The 12,852-nt window shown below is 41.8% G+C and overlaps 3 protein-coding genes across 3 annotated transcripts; all 3 read left to right on the top strand.

Annotated features, from left to right (window-relative positions):
* Nucleotides 1–26: 26 nt before the first annotated feature.
* LOC108902044 (nuclear factor 7, ovary-like) lies at nucleotides 27–2,114 on the top strand. Its single transcript, XM_018703745.2, has 2 exons — nucleotides 27–322; nucleotides 432–2,114. Exon 2 carries the CDS (start codon nucleotides 447–449, stop codon nucleotides 1,836–1,838), a length of 1,392 nt encoding a protein of 463 aa, XP_018559261.1. The 5' UTR covers nucleotides 27–322; nucleotides 432–446; the 3' UTR covers nucleotides 1,839–2,114.
* Nucleotides 2,115–2,381: 267 nt separating this feature from the next.
* Nucleotides 2,382–5,065, top strand: LOC108902042 (nuclear factor 7, ovary). Its single transcript, XM_018703743.2, has 2 exons — nucleotides 2,382–2,998; nucleotides 3,095–5,065. Exon 2 carries the CDS (start codon nucleotides 3,110–3,112, stop codon nucleotides 4,490–4,492), a length of 1,383 nt encoding a protein of 460 aa, XP_018559259.1. The 5' UTR covers nucleotides 2,382–2,998; nucleotides 3,095–3,109; the 3' UTR covers nucleotides 4,493–5,065.
* Nucleotides 5,066–5,628: 563 nt separating this feature from the next.
* On the top strand, nucleotides 5,629–9,837 carry LOC108902043 (transcription factor IIIB 90 kDa subunit). Its single transcript, XM_018703744.2, has 3 exons — nucleotides 5,629–5,903; nucleotides 7,456–7,664; nucleotides 9,667–9,837. The coding sequence occupies exons 2-3, from the start codon at nucleotides 7,481–7,483 to the stop codon at nucleotides 9,747–9,749; spliced, it is 267 nt and encodes an 88-aa protein (XP_018559260.1). The 5' UTR covers nucleotides 5,629–5,903; nucleotides 7,456–7,480; the 3' UTR covers nucleotides 9,750–9,837.
* Nucleotides 9,838–12,852: the final 3,015 nt, after the last annotated feature.

The following is a 12,852-nucleotide window of genomic DNA, read 5'->3' as shown; positions in this document are numbered from 1 at the left end:
GTATCATGGTGGCCCCCTTTCCTAAAACCTTCCAGAGATTTTACTTTGTTAAACTGTTCCACTACGTTCAACCTACAGCTGCAGTTAAACAGAGCTGCTACAACACTCTGCTGCACTGTCACTCAGTATTTCAAAGTCCATCCCTCACCTGACTCACCTGAGACAAACCAGGAAACAGTTTGTTCCTCGTCTTCACTAAAGAGACACAGACTGAAAACCATTCGATCAGATTCACCTTCAGACCAAACTAACAGCTACAGGAGAGAAAAGAGGAAAACTACAACACTGCTGCTTCAACCTGCTGACTCTCCACACACTGAAGGTGAGTTTGACTAAAACCACCACTCAAAGTGAAAGTGAATCTCAGTGAAGTTAGTAGAGGAGGGAGGGGAGCCATGACTGACTGTACTTTCTGTCTGCTGTGTTTTCAGCTTCACTCAGACTAAATGGCTTCCAGATCAGAGGAGGATCTCTGCTGTCCGGTCTGTCAGGAGGTCTTTAGAGATCCTGTTCTTCTGTCATGTAGCCACAGCTTCTGTAAAGACTGTCTGAAGAGATGGTGGAGAGAGAAACCAACACCAGACTGTCCAGTTTGTAAGAGAAGATCTTCAAATGAACATCCACCTCTTAATCTGGCATTAAAGAACCTGTGTGAGTCCTTCTTACAGGAGAGAGATCAGAGATCTTCAGAGGATCTCTGCAGTCTGCACTCTGAGAAACTCAAACTCTTCTGTCTGGACCATCAGCAGCCAGTGTGTGTCGTCTGTCTACATTCAGTAACACACAAAAACCACAGCTTCAGTCCCATCGATGAAGCTGCACGACAACACAGGAAAGAACTTCAGGAAACTCTGGAGTCCTTAAAGGAGAAGTTAAAGAGTTTAGAAAAAGTTAAAGTGAAGTTTGATCAAACAGCAGAACACATTAAGGTCCAGGCCCGACACACAGAGAGGCAGATTAAGGAGCAGTTTAAGAAGCTTCACCAGTTTCTAGAAGAGGAAGAGGAGGCCAGGATGGCTGCACTGAGGGAGGAAGAGGAGCAGAAGAGTCAGATGATGGAGGAGAAGATGGAGGCTCTGAGCAGAGAGATAGCAGCTCTTTCACACACAGTCAGAGCCACAGAGGACGAGCTGAGAGCTGAAGACGTCTCATTCCTCAACAACTACAAGGCTGCAGTGGAAAGAGTCCAGCAGCGCCCCCTGCTGGAGGATCACCAGCTGCTCTCAGGAGCTCTGATAGACCAGGCCAAACACCTGGGCAACCTGACCTTCAACATCTGGAACAAGATGAAGGACATGGTCTCCTACAGTGCTGTGGTTCTGGACCCAAACACTGCTCATCCAAGACTCATCCTGTCTGAAGATCTGACCAGTGTGAGACATGGAGAGAGACGCTGGTTTCCTGATAATCCAGAGAGATTTAAATCCCACATTGTCCTGGGCTCTGAGGGTTTTAACTCAGGGACTCACAGCTGGGATGTCGAGGTTGGAGACAATAGAGACTGGATACTGGGTGTGTCAGCAGAGTCTGTCCGGAGGAAGAGAAACATACGGTCTGGATTATGGGGAATATGGTTCTGTGGAGGTAAATACTCAGCACTGTCACCATCAGCTCCATCCACTGTTCTCTCAGTGCAGAAGAAGCTCCAGAGGATCAGAGTGAATCTGGACTGGAACAGAGGAAAGTTGTCGTTCTCTGATCCTGATACTAACACACACATACACACCTTCACACACACTTTCACTGAGAAGCTGTTTCCATACTTTGACACTTGGAATAAACTCCCAGTGAGGATCTCACCACTGAAGGTCTCTGTGACAGTAAAACAGATCAGTTAAAGATAAAGAGGATGATCATATTTCTGCTGTTGTTAATTTCTTTAAGGGAAAACTCAGAGACTTTAACTGCACCTGTCCTCCTGCTGTCTACATTATTCTCATTAAGGGTTGTATACTTTTCTTTTAGTTCTCACTGCTAAACAATCTGTTTTTTTCTGTTGTCAACCTTTGCACATGTGTAAAATGATTTACCCATTTTCCCATTTGGTTTGCCTTTGTTGTCATTTTATATTTGAATGTACTTTTTTGACATTGTGTGGAGGCATTAAAACCATCAAACCAATGGTTCCAATCTTCCAAATGTTCATTTATAATGATGGGAAATATTTAACAGTTTATGGATAATTTAGTTTTTATTTCCAGTTCTGTTCGCAGAGCCTCCTCGTGTCTTTATTGATTTGTTATTTTATTGTAAACTGTTTTGTCCTCATCGGGTTCCTGTAGAAATGATGACTCTAGTTTTCCAGCGACCTGATTGGTCAATAGTTGGGCTGTTGCCAGATTCTGATCCGATCCTCTGGCGTTAACCCGCCCCGGAGCAGTTTAGCCGTTCAGCGTTAAGTGACCATGGTGATTTACACTGCTAAGAAGTGAACTACCGCCGTAAACCCCAGAGCTAGACCGGAGGTTACCTCGCTAACCTCAAATCCTGCTTCGTAGTACAGACCCCTGCTCAGACAGTCTGCTCCTGCTGGTAACGTTAACTTTTTAAAATAACACTCGCGGTCATGGACGGTGAAAGACTATGCAAAGTACAAAACTTACTCGCTAGTGTTAGCTAACGTGCGTGGGAACACTACTGCTAACCTCCGCTAACAAAAACGTCATAACGTTCTCCTCACCATTCCATGATAAACCTTTTATGGAATCATCCGGGGATTTCACTCATTTACACTATCCTGCTATGTTCGACCTACAGATTTGAACTGCTGCGCCATTCGGCCGCATTCAAGCTCCGCCCCTCACGTGACTCGCTTCAGACAAATCAGGAAACAGTTTGTTACTTTCACTGTGGAAAGCTACATGAACTTAAACTCAAGCGATCAGACTCACGTTCAGACTAAACAAAGAACGTCCTCTGAGTGAGTCCAGCTACAGGAGAGAAAAGAGAAAAACTACAACACTGCTGCTTCAACCTGCTGACTCTCCACACACTGAAGGTGAGTACGACAAAATTCAGAGTAAATCTCAGTGAAGTTAGTAGAGGAGGGAGGGGAGCCATGACTGACTGTTCTTTCTGTCTGCTGTGTTTTTAGCTTCATTCAGACTAAATGGCTTCCAGATCAGAGGAGGATCTCTGCTGTCCGATCTGTTGTGAAGTGTTTAGAGATCCTGTTGTTCTGTCATGTAGCCACAGCTTCTGTAAAGACTGTCTGAAGAGATGGTGGAGAGAGAAACCAACACAAGAGTGTCCAGTTTGTAAGAGAAGATCTTCAAGAGAAGATCCACCTGTTAGTCTGGTGTTAAAGAAGCTGTGTGAGTCCTTCTTACTGGAGAGAGATCAGAGATCTTCAGAGGATCTCTGCAGTCTGCACTCTGAGAAACTCAAACTCTTCTGTCTGGACCATCAACAGCCAGTGTGTGTCGTCTGCAGAGATTCAGAAAGACACACCAACCACAGATTCAGACCCATTGACGAAGCTGCACGACAGTACAGGAAAGAACTTCAGGAAACTCTGAAGAAGTGCAAGGATTTTTTACAAGTTGAAGTGAAGCTTTATAAAATAGCAGAACACTTTAAAGTCCAGGCCCGACACACAGAGAGGCAGATTAAGGAGCAGTTTAAGAAGCTTCACCAGTTTCTAGAAGAGGAAGAGGAGGCCAGGATGGCTGCACTGAGGGAGGAAGAGGAGCAGAAGAGTCAGATGATGAAGGAGAAGATGGAGGCTCTGAGCAGAGAGATAGCAGCTCTTTCACACACAGTCAGAGCCACAGAGGACGAGCTGAGAGCTGAAGACGTCTCATTCCTCAACAACTACAAGGCTGCAGTGGAAAGAGTCCAGCAGCGCCCCCTGCTGGAGGATCACCAGCTGCTCTCAGGAGCTCTGATAGACCAGGCCAAACACCTGGGCAACCTGACCTTCAACATCTGGAACAAGATGAAGGACATGGTCTCCTACAGTCCTGTGGTTCTGGACCCAAACACTGCTCATTCAGGACTGATCCTGTCTGAAGATATGAGCGGTCTGAGCCCAGGAGAGAAACAACAGCTTCCTGACAATCCAGAGAGATTTGATCCGTACCGCTTTGTCCTGGGCTCTGAGGGGTTTAACTCAGGGACTCACAGCTGGGATGTCGAGGTTGTAGAGAACACAAACTGGTCACTGGGTGTGTCAGCAGAGTCTGTCCACAGGAAGGGAGACATACGGTCTGGATTATGGAGAATAGGGTTCTATGAAGGTAAATACTCAGCATGGTCACCACCAGCTCCAGTCATTGACCTCCAGCAGAAGAAGAAGCTCCAGAGGATCAGAGTGAATCTGAACTGGAACAGAGGAAAGTTGTCGTTCTCTGATCCTGATACTAACACACACATATACACCTTCACACACACTTTCACTGAGAAACTGTTCCCATACTTTTACACTTGGGATGACGATAAATTCCCAGTGAAGATCTCACCACTGAAGGTCTCTGTGACAGTGGATCATTAACACATTATTCCAAAGGTTTGTTTATTTTTATTTTAGTTCTCACTATTTTTCCTATTTGTACTTTTGTAGATTAACAGTTTACTTTTTAATCTTTCATTGAACTTTTCATGTGTGTTAAAATGATTTCTCTTGTTTTCTGATCTTTAAATTGGGTTTGTTTAGCTTTTTTGATGGACACTATTGTTTTAGATGATAGTTATGTCGTTATTATTGTTATTTTGACTTTGTGTGGAGCCATGAAAACCAGGTAACTGATGGATTATTTGTAATAGAATATTTTTATAGTGTAATATTTCTACTTTTACTATAGTGAATTTACTAAATACTTCCACCTTTGACATTTAAATAGAAACATTTTGTAGCTTCTCTATGCTAGAAGGAAAAATAATCTTGGAGCATTTTATTCACTGTAAATCAGAAGCAAACAGATGGAAGATAGGATCAGTGATCCGTACTGATTGGTCATCTTATTGTAATCAGTCCTGTATTGCAGACTCATAATTTCCATCCTGTAGCTTCTCCAGCAGCAACACTTTGTCTGTGAAGAGTGAAATAAAAAGAAACGATGCATAACACGTTTGGAGCGGCTCATTATTTAATGCCTCTTTGTTTCAGGGGCTGGATGTACTTCTTTTCACTTAAAATTTGAACAAAATATGTATTAAAAAACAAAAAATATAGTTTGTTCTTTATGAAAGTATTAATCAGGGAGTGATTTAAATATTTAAATGAATAAACACTGAGTAATCCTAGTTGAGAATGACTGTGTAGATTTTCCTGTGGGTAACAACACAGTTTATGCAACAAATAAGTGGAACACAAGCACAGGGAGTGAAATAAAGTGAGAGAAAGACAAATATGTAACATTTTATTTTATTTTTCTCCCCATTTCTATTCCACTCTCCTGTCCATTTAAAAGCAGGGACGTAAGAAGCGCCATTACCTACGCAGGGGATTCCTCTGCCGGTGTTAACTCCTTACATACTAACATGCCGATTTTTAAACATTTTTATAACATCCAGCATTAAACTTAAACACATTACCACCTTATGTTTCCGCAAAACTCACCCACAGTCAAAGATGATTTAAATTAATCATTATCCTGACACCGCTCCACCCCTCCGGGCTGCGTTGGTCTCGCCCGGGTCTCCCTAGCATCAAACGCACATGTTGGGTGTGTTGTGCGGAGGATTGCGCCGCTATTACAGCATTTAGCGAACCTGTGAGGGCTGTCACGCTGCTGTTTCCTCTGCACACAGCACAGACACAATGAAATAAGTCTGTCAGTCACCGAGGAACACCTGGAAAATCAGAGTTACCGCAGGAAACACGCACAGGTGTGCGGCGAGGAGGCTGACACGCGACTCAGCGTGGCTGCAGGCGGCTACTGTCGGACTCCACCGGGCTGAAGGTACGTCCACTGTCAACACATGCTCTCATTACGTGTGTGTTAAACCTCCTAGGAGTCTGTCTAATTAAACTTAGCCTCATTACAGCCTGTAGTTGTGTGTTAAAGTTGTTTGTTGGAGTCGGTTTTGCCGGTTAGCAGCGCTCCGTTAGCTTTTCCAGTCAGCTGTCAACAGCTCCATGTGAGACAGCAGCTGCTCAACCGGCTAACTGCTCAAAACACACACAATGTGTAAATTAACTTAATGTAGAGGGGGAAGAAGTGCGACAATTCAGAGCTTTCAGAGTCAGTTTAACCCCGCGAAGGACTCAACATGTAGACAGAGAGGAGGAAAACGCTGAGTTAGCCGCCGGGTGCTGAGCAGTGCCACGTAGCTAGCCGGTGAAGTTCTGCACAATCACTGCAGGAGGCTGCATCTACTGCACGTGATGATGATGATAACTGCTAATGGAAAAAAAACCTGTGTTGGAAGAGACACCCTTTAACCGAAGTTAATGTCCCCCTACAGCCATGTAAACGAGTTCAGCAGGTCTTCACACACACACATGGTCAGGGCCGGGTAAACACACGGGGGGGCCTCAGGGGCAAACATTTGTTGTTGGGCCGCTTATTGAGCACCTGTGCACAGGTTATCTTTTTTCAGCAAAGAAAATTGTCCATGTGGGCACCTGTAGGGCAATCTATTTACATCAAGATGCTTAAACAGGTTAGAGCTGGAAAACTCTTATGACAATAAAAACAGCCACATCAGTTGATATTGATATTATATAATTAACTGGATAAAGGTCAAATCATTATTTCTTTTAGGTTTAAAGGTTGGTTTTTGCTCCTGAGTGAAAGTTGAAGAATCCAGATTGTTAACTGTGGTTTTAAACTTTTCTTTATGGTCAGAACATGTGGATAATTTCACAAATCTGAGGTAGAAAAACAATTATAATAATAAAATCTGACCTCTCTATTCCTGTGATGTAATTCTTGGATTATTTCTGTGCATGCTTAAAGCTTCATTTGTTCTAACCTATCAAGCTGCTCGACGCTAATGCTAAATCTTAATGCAGAAGAGAGCGGTGCGATATGTACATAAACACTTAGGCACTCAGCACTTTGCACTTTCATTCTTAGAGTTTCTTTGTAAACCGTTGTTTTGTCAGTGTGTATTTTCTAAAGGTCTGCAACTAATAATCATTATAGACTAATCTGCTGCATGTTTTCCTGATTAACTGATATATTTTTGTTTTATAAAGTGTCAGAAATAATGACAAAAAGGTATGTTAACTTCTAAGGCAATGTTAACTTCTATCTTCTACTGAAGTTAGCATGCTAACCAGCTAGCTCCAGCCTGTCTCGTTACTTTCCGATAGCGACTCAATGTAGCATCTGCTCTGTAGTCTCCTCTCTAAAACCCCCAAACCCTCAGAGGAAGTACCAGTGTAAAAGGTGTAAGATCATTTTCCATAGGAACGTGCTAATAAAAGTGTCACAGAAATACACAGTAATACACACACAGCCTCTCTGTGTAAATGCTGAGGTTTTGATTTCCATCTTTTCACGCCAGGCCTCGAGGCTTCCCGAGCGACGCCATGAGCTCCAAGGTGTGTAAGAACTGCGGCAGCTCGGACATCGATGTGGACCAGGCGCGTGGCGATGCGGTCTGTATGGGCTGCGGCTCCGTGCTGGAGGACAACATCATCGTGTCCGAGGTGGAGTTCGTAGAGACGGGAGGCGGAGGGTCGCTGGCTGTCGGGCAATTCGTCTCTGCAGAAGGTGAGGATGATTCACCTGTGGAAAGAAAACTGCATCTGCTCATATCAGGTTTTAGGAGAAGTCTACGCACTGCTGTATTTAAACAGGAATATTCATTTTTACCAGCCATGTAAACAGCTCAGTAGGAATACTTTCTTTTGGAGTAAGGGCAAAGACCAGAATATTTTGTTCACATTAACATGTTGAGTGTGGATGTTTGTCTTTTGTGGAGCTGTACAATCATTTCTGTCTTAACTCTCCTCCACTGTAGCTGAGTTTAAATGGAGCATCAGCTCATTAACAGAGAAGCTACTAATATGAAATTACACCAGAAAACATGCGGTTTACTTGAAGCTGCAAAAGAAAAATTGCTGCCACAATAAAGTGTTAAACTTTTGTTGTTTTTCTTGATGTGAGTTAAATTTAGAGCTGCATTTAGAACTCCACTGTAGAGGACATTTATTGTTCTGAATTTAAACTGTTTACTCATTCCTTGATGTGAATCCGAACCAGTCAGGAGCCTGCTTCTTAGAAGATCATTATTTGTTGTGGTTTCATTAGTTTATGATGGCTAGAAGAAACTAGAGACTGTCTATAACTCAGGTATTTGTTAGCAGCAAACACAGTCGGCTGTCTTTGTTGCTTGGTATGGATGCTGTCCTGAAGTATTTCTGGGTGTTTTTTAATATCTGGACCATGCTTCACACATTTTGACTGTCATCAAAAACATGTATTCTGTTTGGATTGTATGACAGTTGAGTGAGAAGTGACCTAGATAGAAAGTTGACGTCAAGTTTAAAGAAAAATTCCAGGATCTGCACCAAAATTGGATGGGCTCTTCTTTGGTCCAAATCCCTTCATTCCACCAAATTTGGTACAAATTGCTTCAATATGAGACACAAACAGACTGAAAAACATCACCTCCATGGTGGAGGTAAAAAGAAACATGAATAAAAAATGCAAACCATATTTGAAAGTGTATGTTCTGTTTTTCTTTTTTACTTTTCCGAAATAAGAAATGTATGTTTTTTGAGTTGCTTTCTGAAGCAATAAAATCCTGGTACATTTGAAGTCCTTCAGAAAGTGAATGGTCTCAGTTTCACGTGATGATTCATAAAGTCACTGAATCATAAAACCAAAACAAAATGGTGAGTTTCCTCTTGTTGGATGTTTGGTGTTCAGGAACAGCGTGCTTCTTATATAATGGTTTTCTGAGTTAGTGTGTGTGTGTTGTTACACAGCTGCTTATCTCTGTGTGTAACATTTACCTCCAGATTATCTCTGACCTTTAGTCTGCATGACTTTTTACTCCTGCTGAGTCTGCACAAGGTGACTTCTGCTGCTCTGATTTTATTTTCTGTGGTGTAGTTCATTAACTGTCCAGTAGATGGTGCTGTTGTATTACAATGCAGTTCATTCATTCAATTCAATTCATTCGTGTGGTGCATGTTCAGGGTATTTTGGTCTTTTGTAGGGTAGATATGAGATAAAACCAGAGTAACTTTAAAAGGCTGAAAGGTAAAGATAAAAAATTAATAAATTATTTCATATTAAAGGTTTGAAGAAATGACACAAGGGAGAAGAATCTACTTTTTGTAGCTTTAACAACTGGTTAAGAAAATTAATCTGCAACTATTGATGTTATTTTTTCAAGCAACTTCTGAAAAGTGCTGATTTGCTTTTTTTAAAAAGTCAATTAAATATTTTTGGTTTTTGTGTGTAAAATGGTAGTGGATATTTAACTTTTTTTTCCTTTTTAAAGGCTAAACAGTTGATTTATAGAGTAAAATATCATTTAATTGGAAAATTAATTAATATTGAAAATAAATGCTGAGTTACTTTTATTTTCTGTTGAATTCAGGTTAACAAGTTTGGGAGGTAACTGCACAAAAATGTCATTCTCCTACAAATAAATAGTTTCTCTGATGTGTATAAGACATCAAACTGTTCTTATTGCTACAGATTTGTAGGTTTATTCCTGTCTCATCCCCCTTTTAATGGCGTCTCTCCTCTGTGTCTCCAGCTGGAGCTAAACATCCCTCCTTTGGAGATGTGCACTTCACAGGGAGGGAGTCCCGAGCTCAGACGCTGCAGAAAGGTGAGTGACCAGCAGGGGGCGCCACACACCAACATTAAAGTCTGTAAGAGCATCTGCTGCACATTTAAACAGCTGTTTGTTCTTTTTCATGGTGACAAGTGAAATAAGTTTAAATCTGTTTTGAGCTGTGAGATCTTCATGATGGAGGTTTTCTGTTTTTAGAAACAGGAAGTGTGTGTGTTTTGTCTCTTTCTTCTTCTGATAAGCCAGAAGTTTTTGTTTTGAGTTGTTGAGCATCAAGACAAAATGATAAAGACGACTTCAGAGAACTTTTTTTAGCTTTCAGGCAGTGATGTGGATTTTATAGAAGCTGCAGGAAAATGTCCTCATATCTTCTTCATATTCAGCATGTTTTAGATAATGTGGATTTAAACATTTGATTTAATCTTGTTTCATGTCGCGTGCAGAGGTTCTCCTCTGAATCCGCTGTGCAGCAACACGTTGGTGTTTTAAACCTCATCTGATGCAACAGCAGAGTAATTAAAGGCTTTTCAACATTTTCAGAGATTTACCTTGAATCTTTTTATCCTGTTTGTTCAAAGAGCTCCTCTCATTTCTGCTTCTTAAAGTCACAGCTGCTTGTTTTTTTCTTCACTGCTTTTGAGATAGACTTGTTTAGCTCTATGGAGGAAAACGAGAACAGATGGTTAGAACGGTCTTTGAGGAGAAACGAGATGAGGGACCCTCCGGTTTTTATTCTTCCGCATCGGAAAGCTGCGTCGCCAACGTAGCTACGCCTGCGTCGTTACCACAGCAACCCATCCAGATATGTTAGTGATGTCTGGACACACAAATCTGATCTGAACACGTGCAAATACCAGCGTGGACACTCTGTCCTAAAGATCTGAATTGAGAATAAAGCTTTGAGAGATGAACTATAAGAATATAATAAATACACATTAGAATATAAATACAAAATTCAGTTTTGACCTTGGAAACAGCAGCTGAAGAAATTTAACGACAGGGCTGGATAAAAATATTGTAAATAGTTTTCTGATTTATTGTGATTTTTATTTGAATGATCCAGTATTGATTATCAGAATCCTAAGGTTGATTTTTGCTGTTGCGCCTTTTCTAAGTAATGCGTAAATGTTTGTTTGTGTAAAGTGTTTATTTGTTGTACATAGTTTGGTTTGAGCTGCGTGATGTGTAAAATGGAAATCAAATCACAAAAAAGACTAATAGGTTAAAAAAGTCAGGTAGATGATTCGCAACAGTCTCGTAAACTGTGACGTGAATGTTTTCAGTCTGTGTGGACCCACTGCAGTTTACAGCGCTGACTCAGGATGTGCTCACCTTGTCTCGTTCAACACTTTTTCCTAAAAGTCCAAACAAAACAAAAAGACACAACATATTTTAAAGGTGCTGCGAGGCTTTGTACGGAGTCTGTTTCCACCCTGCCTCATATTTATGCTAAGCTAATGTAACCGCCTCTCGAATCACACAGACATGAGAGTGGTATCAATCTTCTCTTGCATTCACACTTCTTCTCTGAAGAAATAAGTGTAGATGCTAAAACGTTTAACTTTTCTTTTAAAACACCCCAGAAGAGCTCATTTAAATTCAGAGCTTCTCTCATCTGGATAATGACAGTTCAACAGGAAGGCTGCACTGTTTGGAGAAATTGCTGTAATTCACTTGAAAAGCAAAGGGTAGATTTTGTCCTGGGCTGCAACTAATGATCATTTTCAGTCACTGATTAACCAAGAAAATAATTAGTAGATTAATCATTTAGTCTGGAAAAATGCCAAAACCAGCAGGTGATGTCTTTAAAATGCCAACTGACAAAGTCCAAATCCCCCAAATACTCAGGACGAAAAGCAGCAAATCATTTAATTTGAGAGGATTAATTAATGATCAAAACAGCTGCTGATTCAACTAAATTATTAATCTACTAATTGTTGCAGCTTTATTGGGGTGAGACATGCTTCTTTCCTCTCTGTTTGTGGGATATTTTGAGCCAGTGTCAGCTGAAAACATTGGCCCTCTCTATGTGTGTATATATATATATGTCAGGCTCTAAAGCTGAATCATTCCTCATTCGTCTGGGGGCCCCAGGAGGGAGCCTGAGGGGGGCCCCGGACCTGACGCTGACAATTTTATTTTAAACATCTTCAAAAAAAAAACACACAACACAGCACAAACACCTTGCAGAAAAAGACACAACGCTCTGCTGAGGGTTGACAGGCTGTCGGGCACAGAGCCAGAGCTCGAGCAGTACGATGGCGAGCAGCTGGTTACCGGCGGCGAGACCGTCTGCTCAGCTGACGATGTTTCAGCAACGCGGAGCCGCAGACTCAGAGAGCTGTCAGCCTGCAGCAGACGCTGAGTAATGAAGAGTGGTGTAGATACAGGAGTGTGTGTGTGTGGAGAGGGGATTAGTTTAGTCACAGTGTGTGTGAGAAGATATGAGGAAGAGGATTGGGGAATACTTCTCTTATATTCTGTGTGTGTGTGTGAGAGGGAAAAAAGTTTTGTAATTCTGTGTGTGTGTGTGTGTTTTGTTTGGGATGTTTTTGCCAAGCTGTCTGATTGCATGTGTGTGTGTTAATGGGTCATATCACTGTCACACGCTGCTTAAAGGAACAGTTTGAGCTTCAGGGAGAGGCCAGGAGATGCTTAGCTTAACTTAGCTTAGCTTAGCTTAGCATAAAGACTGTAAACAGAGAGACAAAGCTCACCTGGCTCTGTTCAAAGTTCAAAAACCCACCTGTAAGTCCGACGTAAGCTGTGGAGGAACAACACAACGAAAACATTCGGAACAGCAACTTCAAACACTTGAAATGCCATCACCTGCTGCCTGCTATCATGTAGCTAGCAGGGTCTGTTCACGTCAGCAACGCAATGCATTATGGGCCCTTTGTTCACACAAGTGCAAGTAGACTAGGCTTTTGCTTTTCTGGTTTCTGACTTGAAAGCAGGACCAAGAGCTCAGGTCTCTTCTTTAGGGTCTTCGTCCATGTGTCACTGTCTGTCTTTGTTTTGGTTCTGCGTGAACAACAAAATGGCGGCAACTACCCAGAATGCAATGTGATTCTTGTTCTCTATTGTTTTTCTAGCTTTTGAGTCCGTACATGTGGACACCCTGTAACTCACCGTCGCCTCTTAACA

Source organism: Lates calcarifer, unplaced genomic scaffold, assembly GCF_001640805.2.
Source record: "Lates calcarifer isolate ASB-BC8 unplaced genomic scaffold, TLL_Latcal_v3 _unitig_4688_quiver_1580, whole genome shotgun sequence".
NCBI classification, from domain to species: Eukaryota; Metazoa; Chordata; class Actinopteri; family Centropomidae; genus Lates; species Lates calcarifer.
This window is presented reverse-complemented; position numbering and strand designations above follow the sequence as displayed.

What these genes read in the sequence shown, in the direction of transcription:
- LOC108902044 (XM_018703745.2), top strand. Translation starts at nt 447, where the DNA reads ATGGCTTCCAGATCAGAGGAGGATCTCTGCTGTCCGGTCTGTCAGGAG.
- LOC108902042 (XM_018703743.2), top strand. Translation starts at nt 3,110, where the DNA reads ATGGCTTCCAGATCAGAGGAGGATCTCTGCTGTCCGATCTGTTGTGAA.
- LOC108902043 (XM_018703744.2), top strand. Translation starts at nt 7,481, where the DNA reads ATGAGCTCCAAGGTGTGTAAGAACTGCGGCAGCTCGGACATCGATGTG. An exon ending in GCAATTCGTCTCTGCAGAAG is followed by an intron (nt 7,665 to 9,666) that starts GTGAGGATGATT and finishes CTGTGTCTCCAG; the next exon opens with CTGGAGCTAAACATCCCTCC.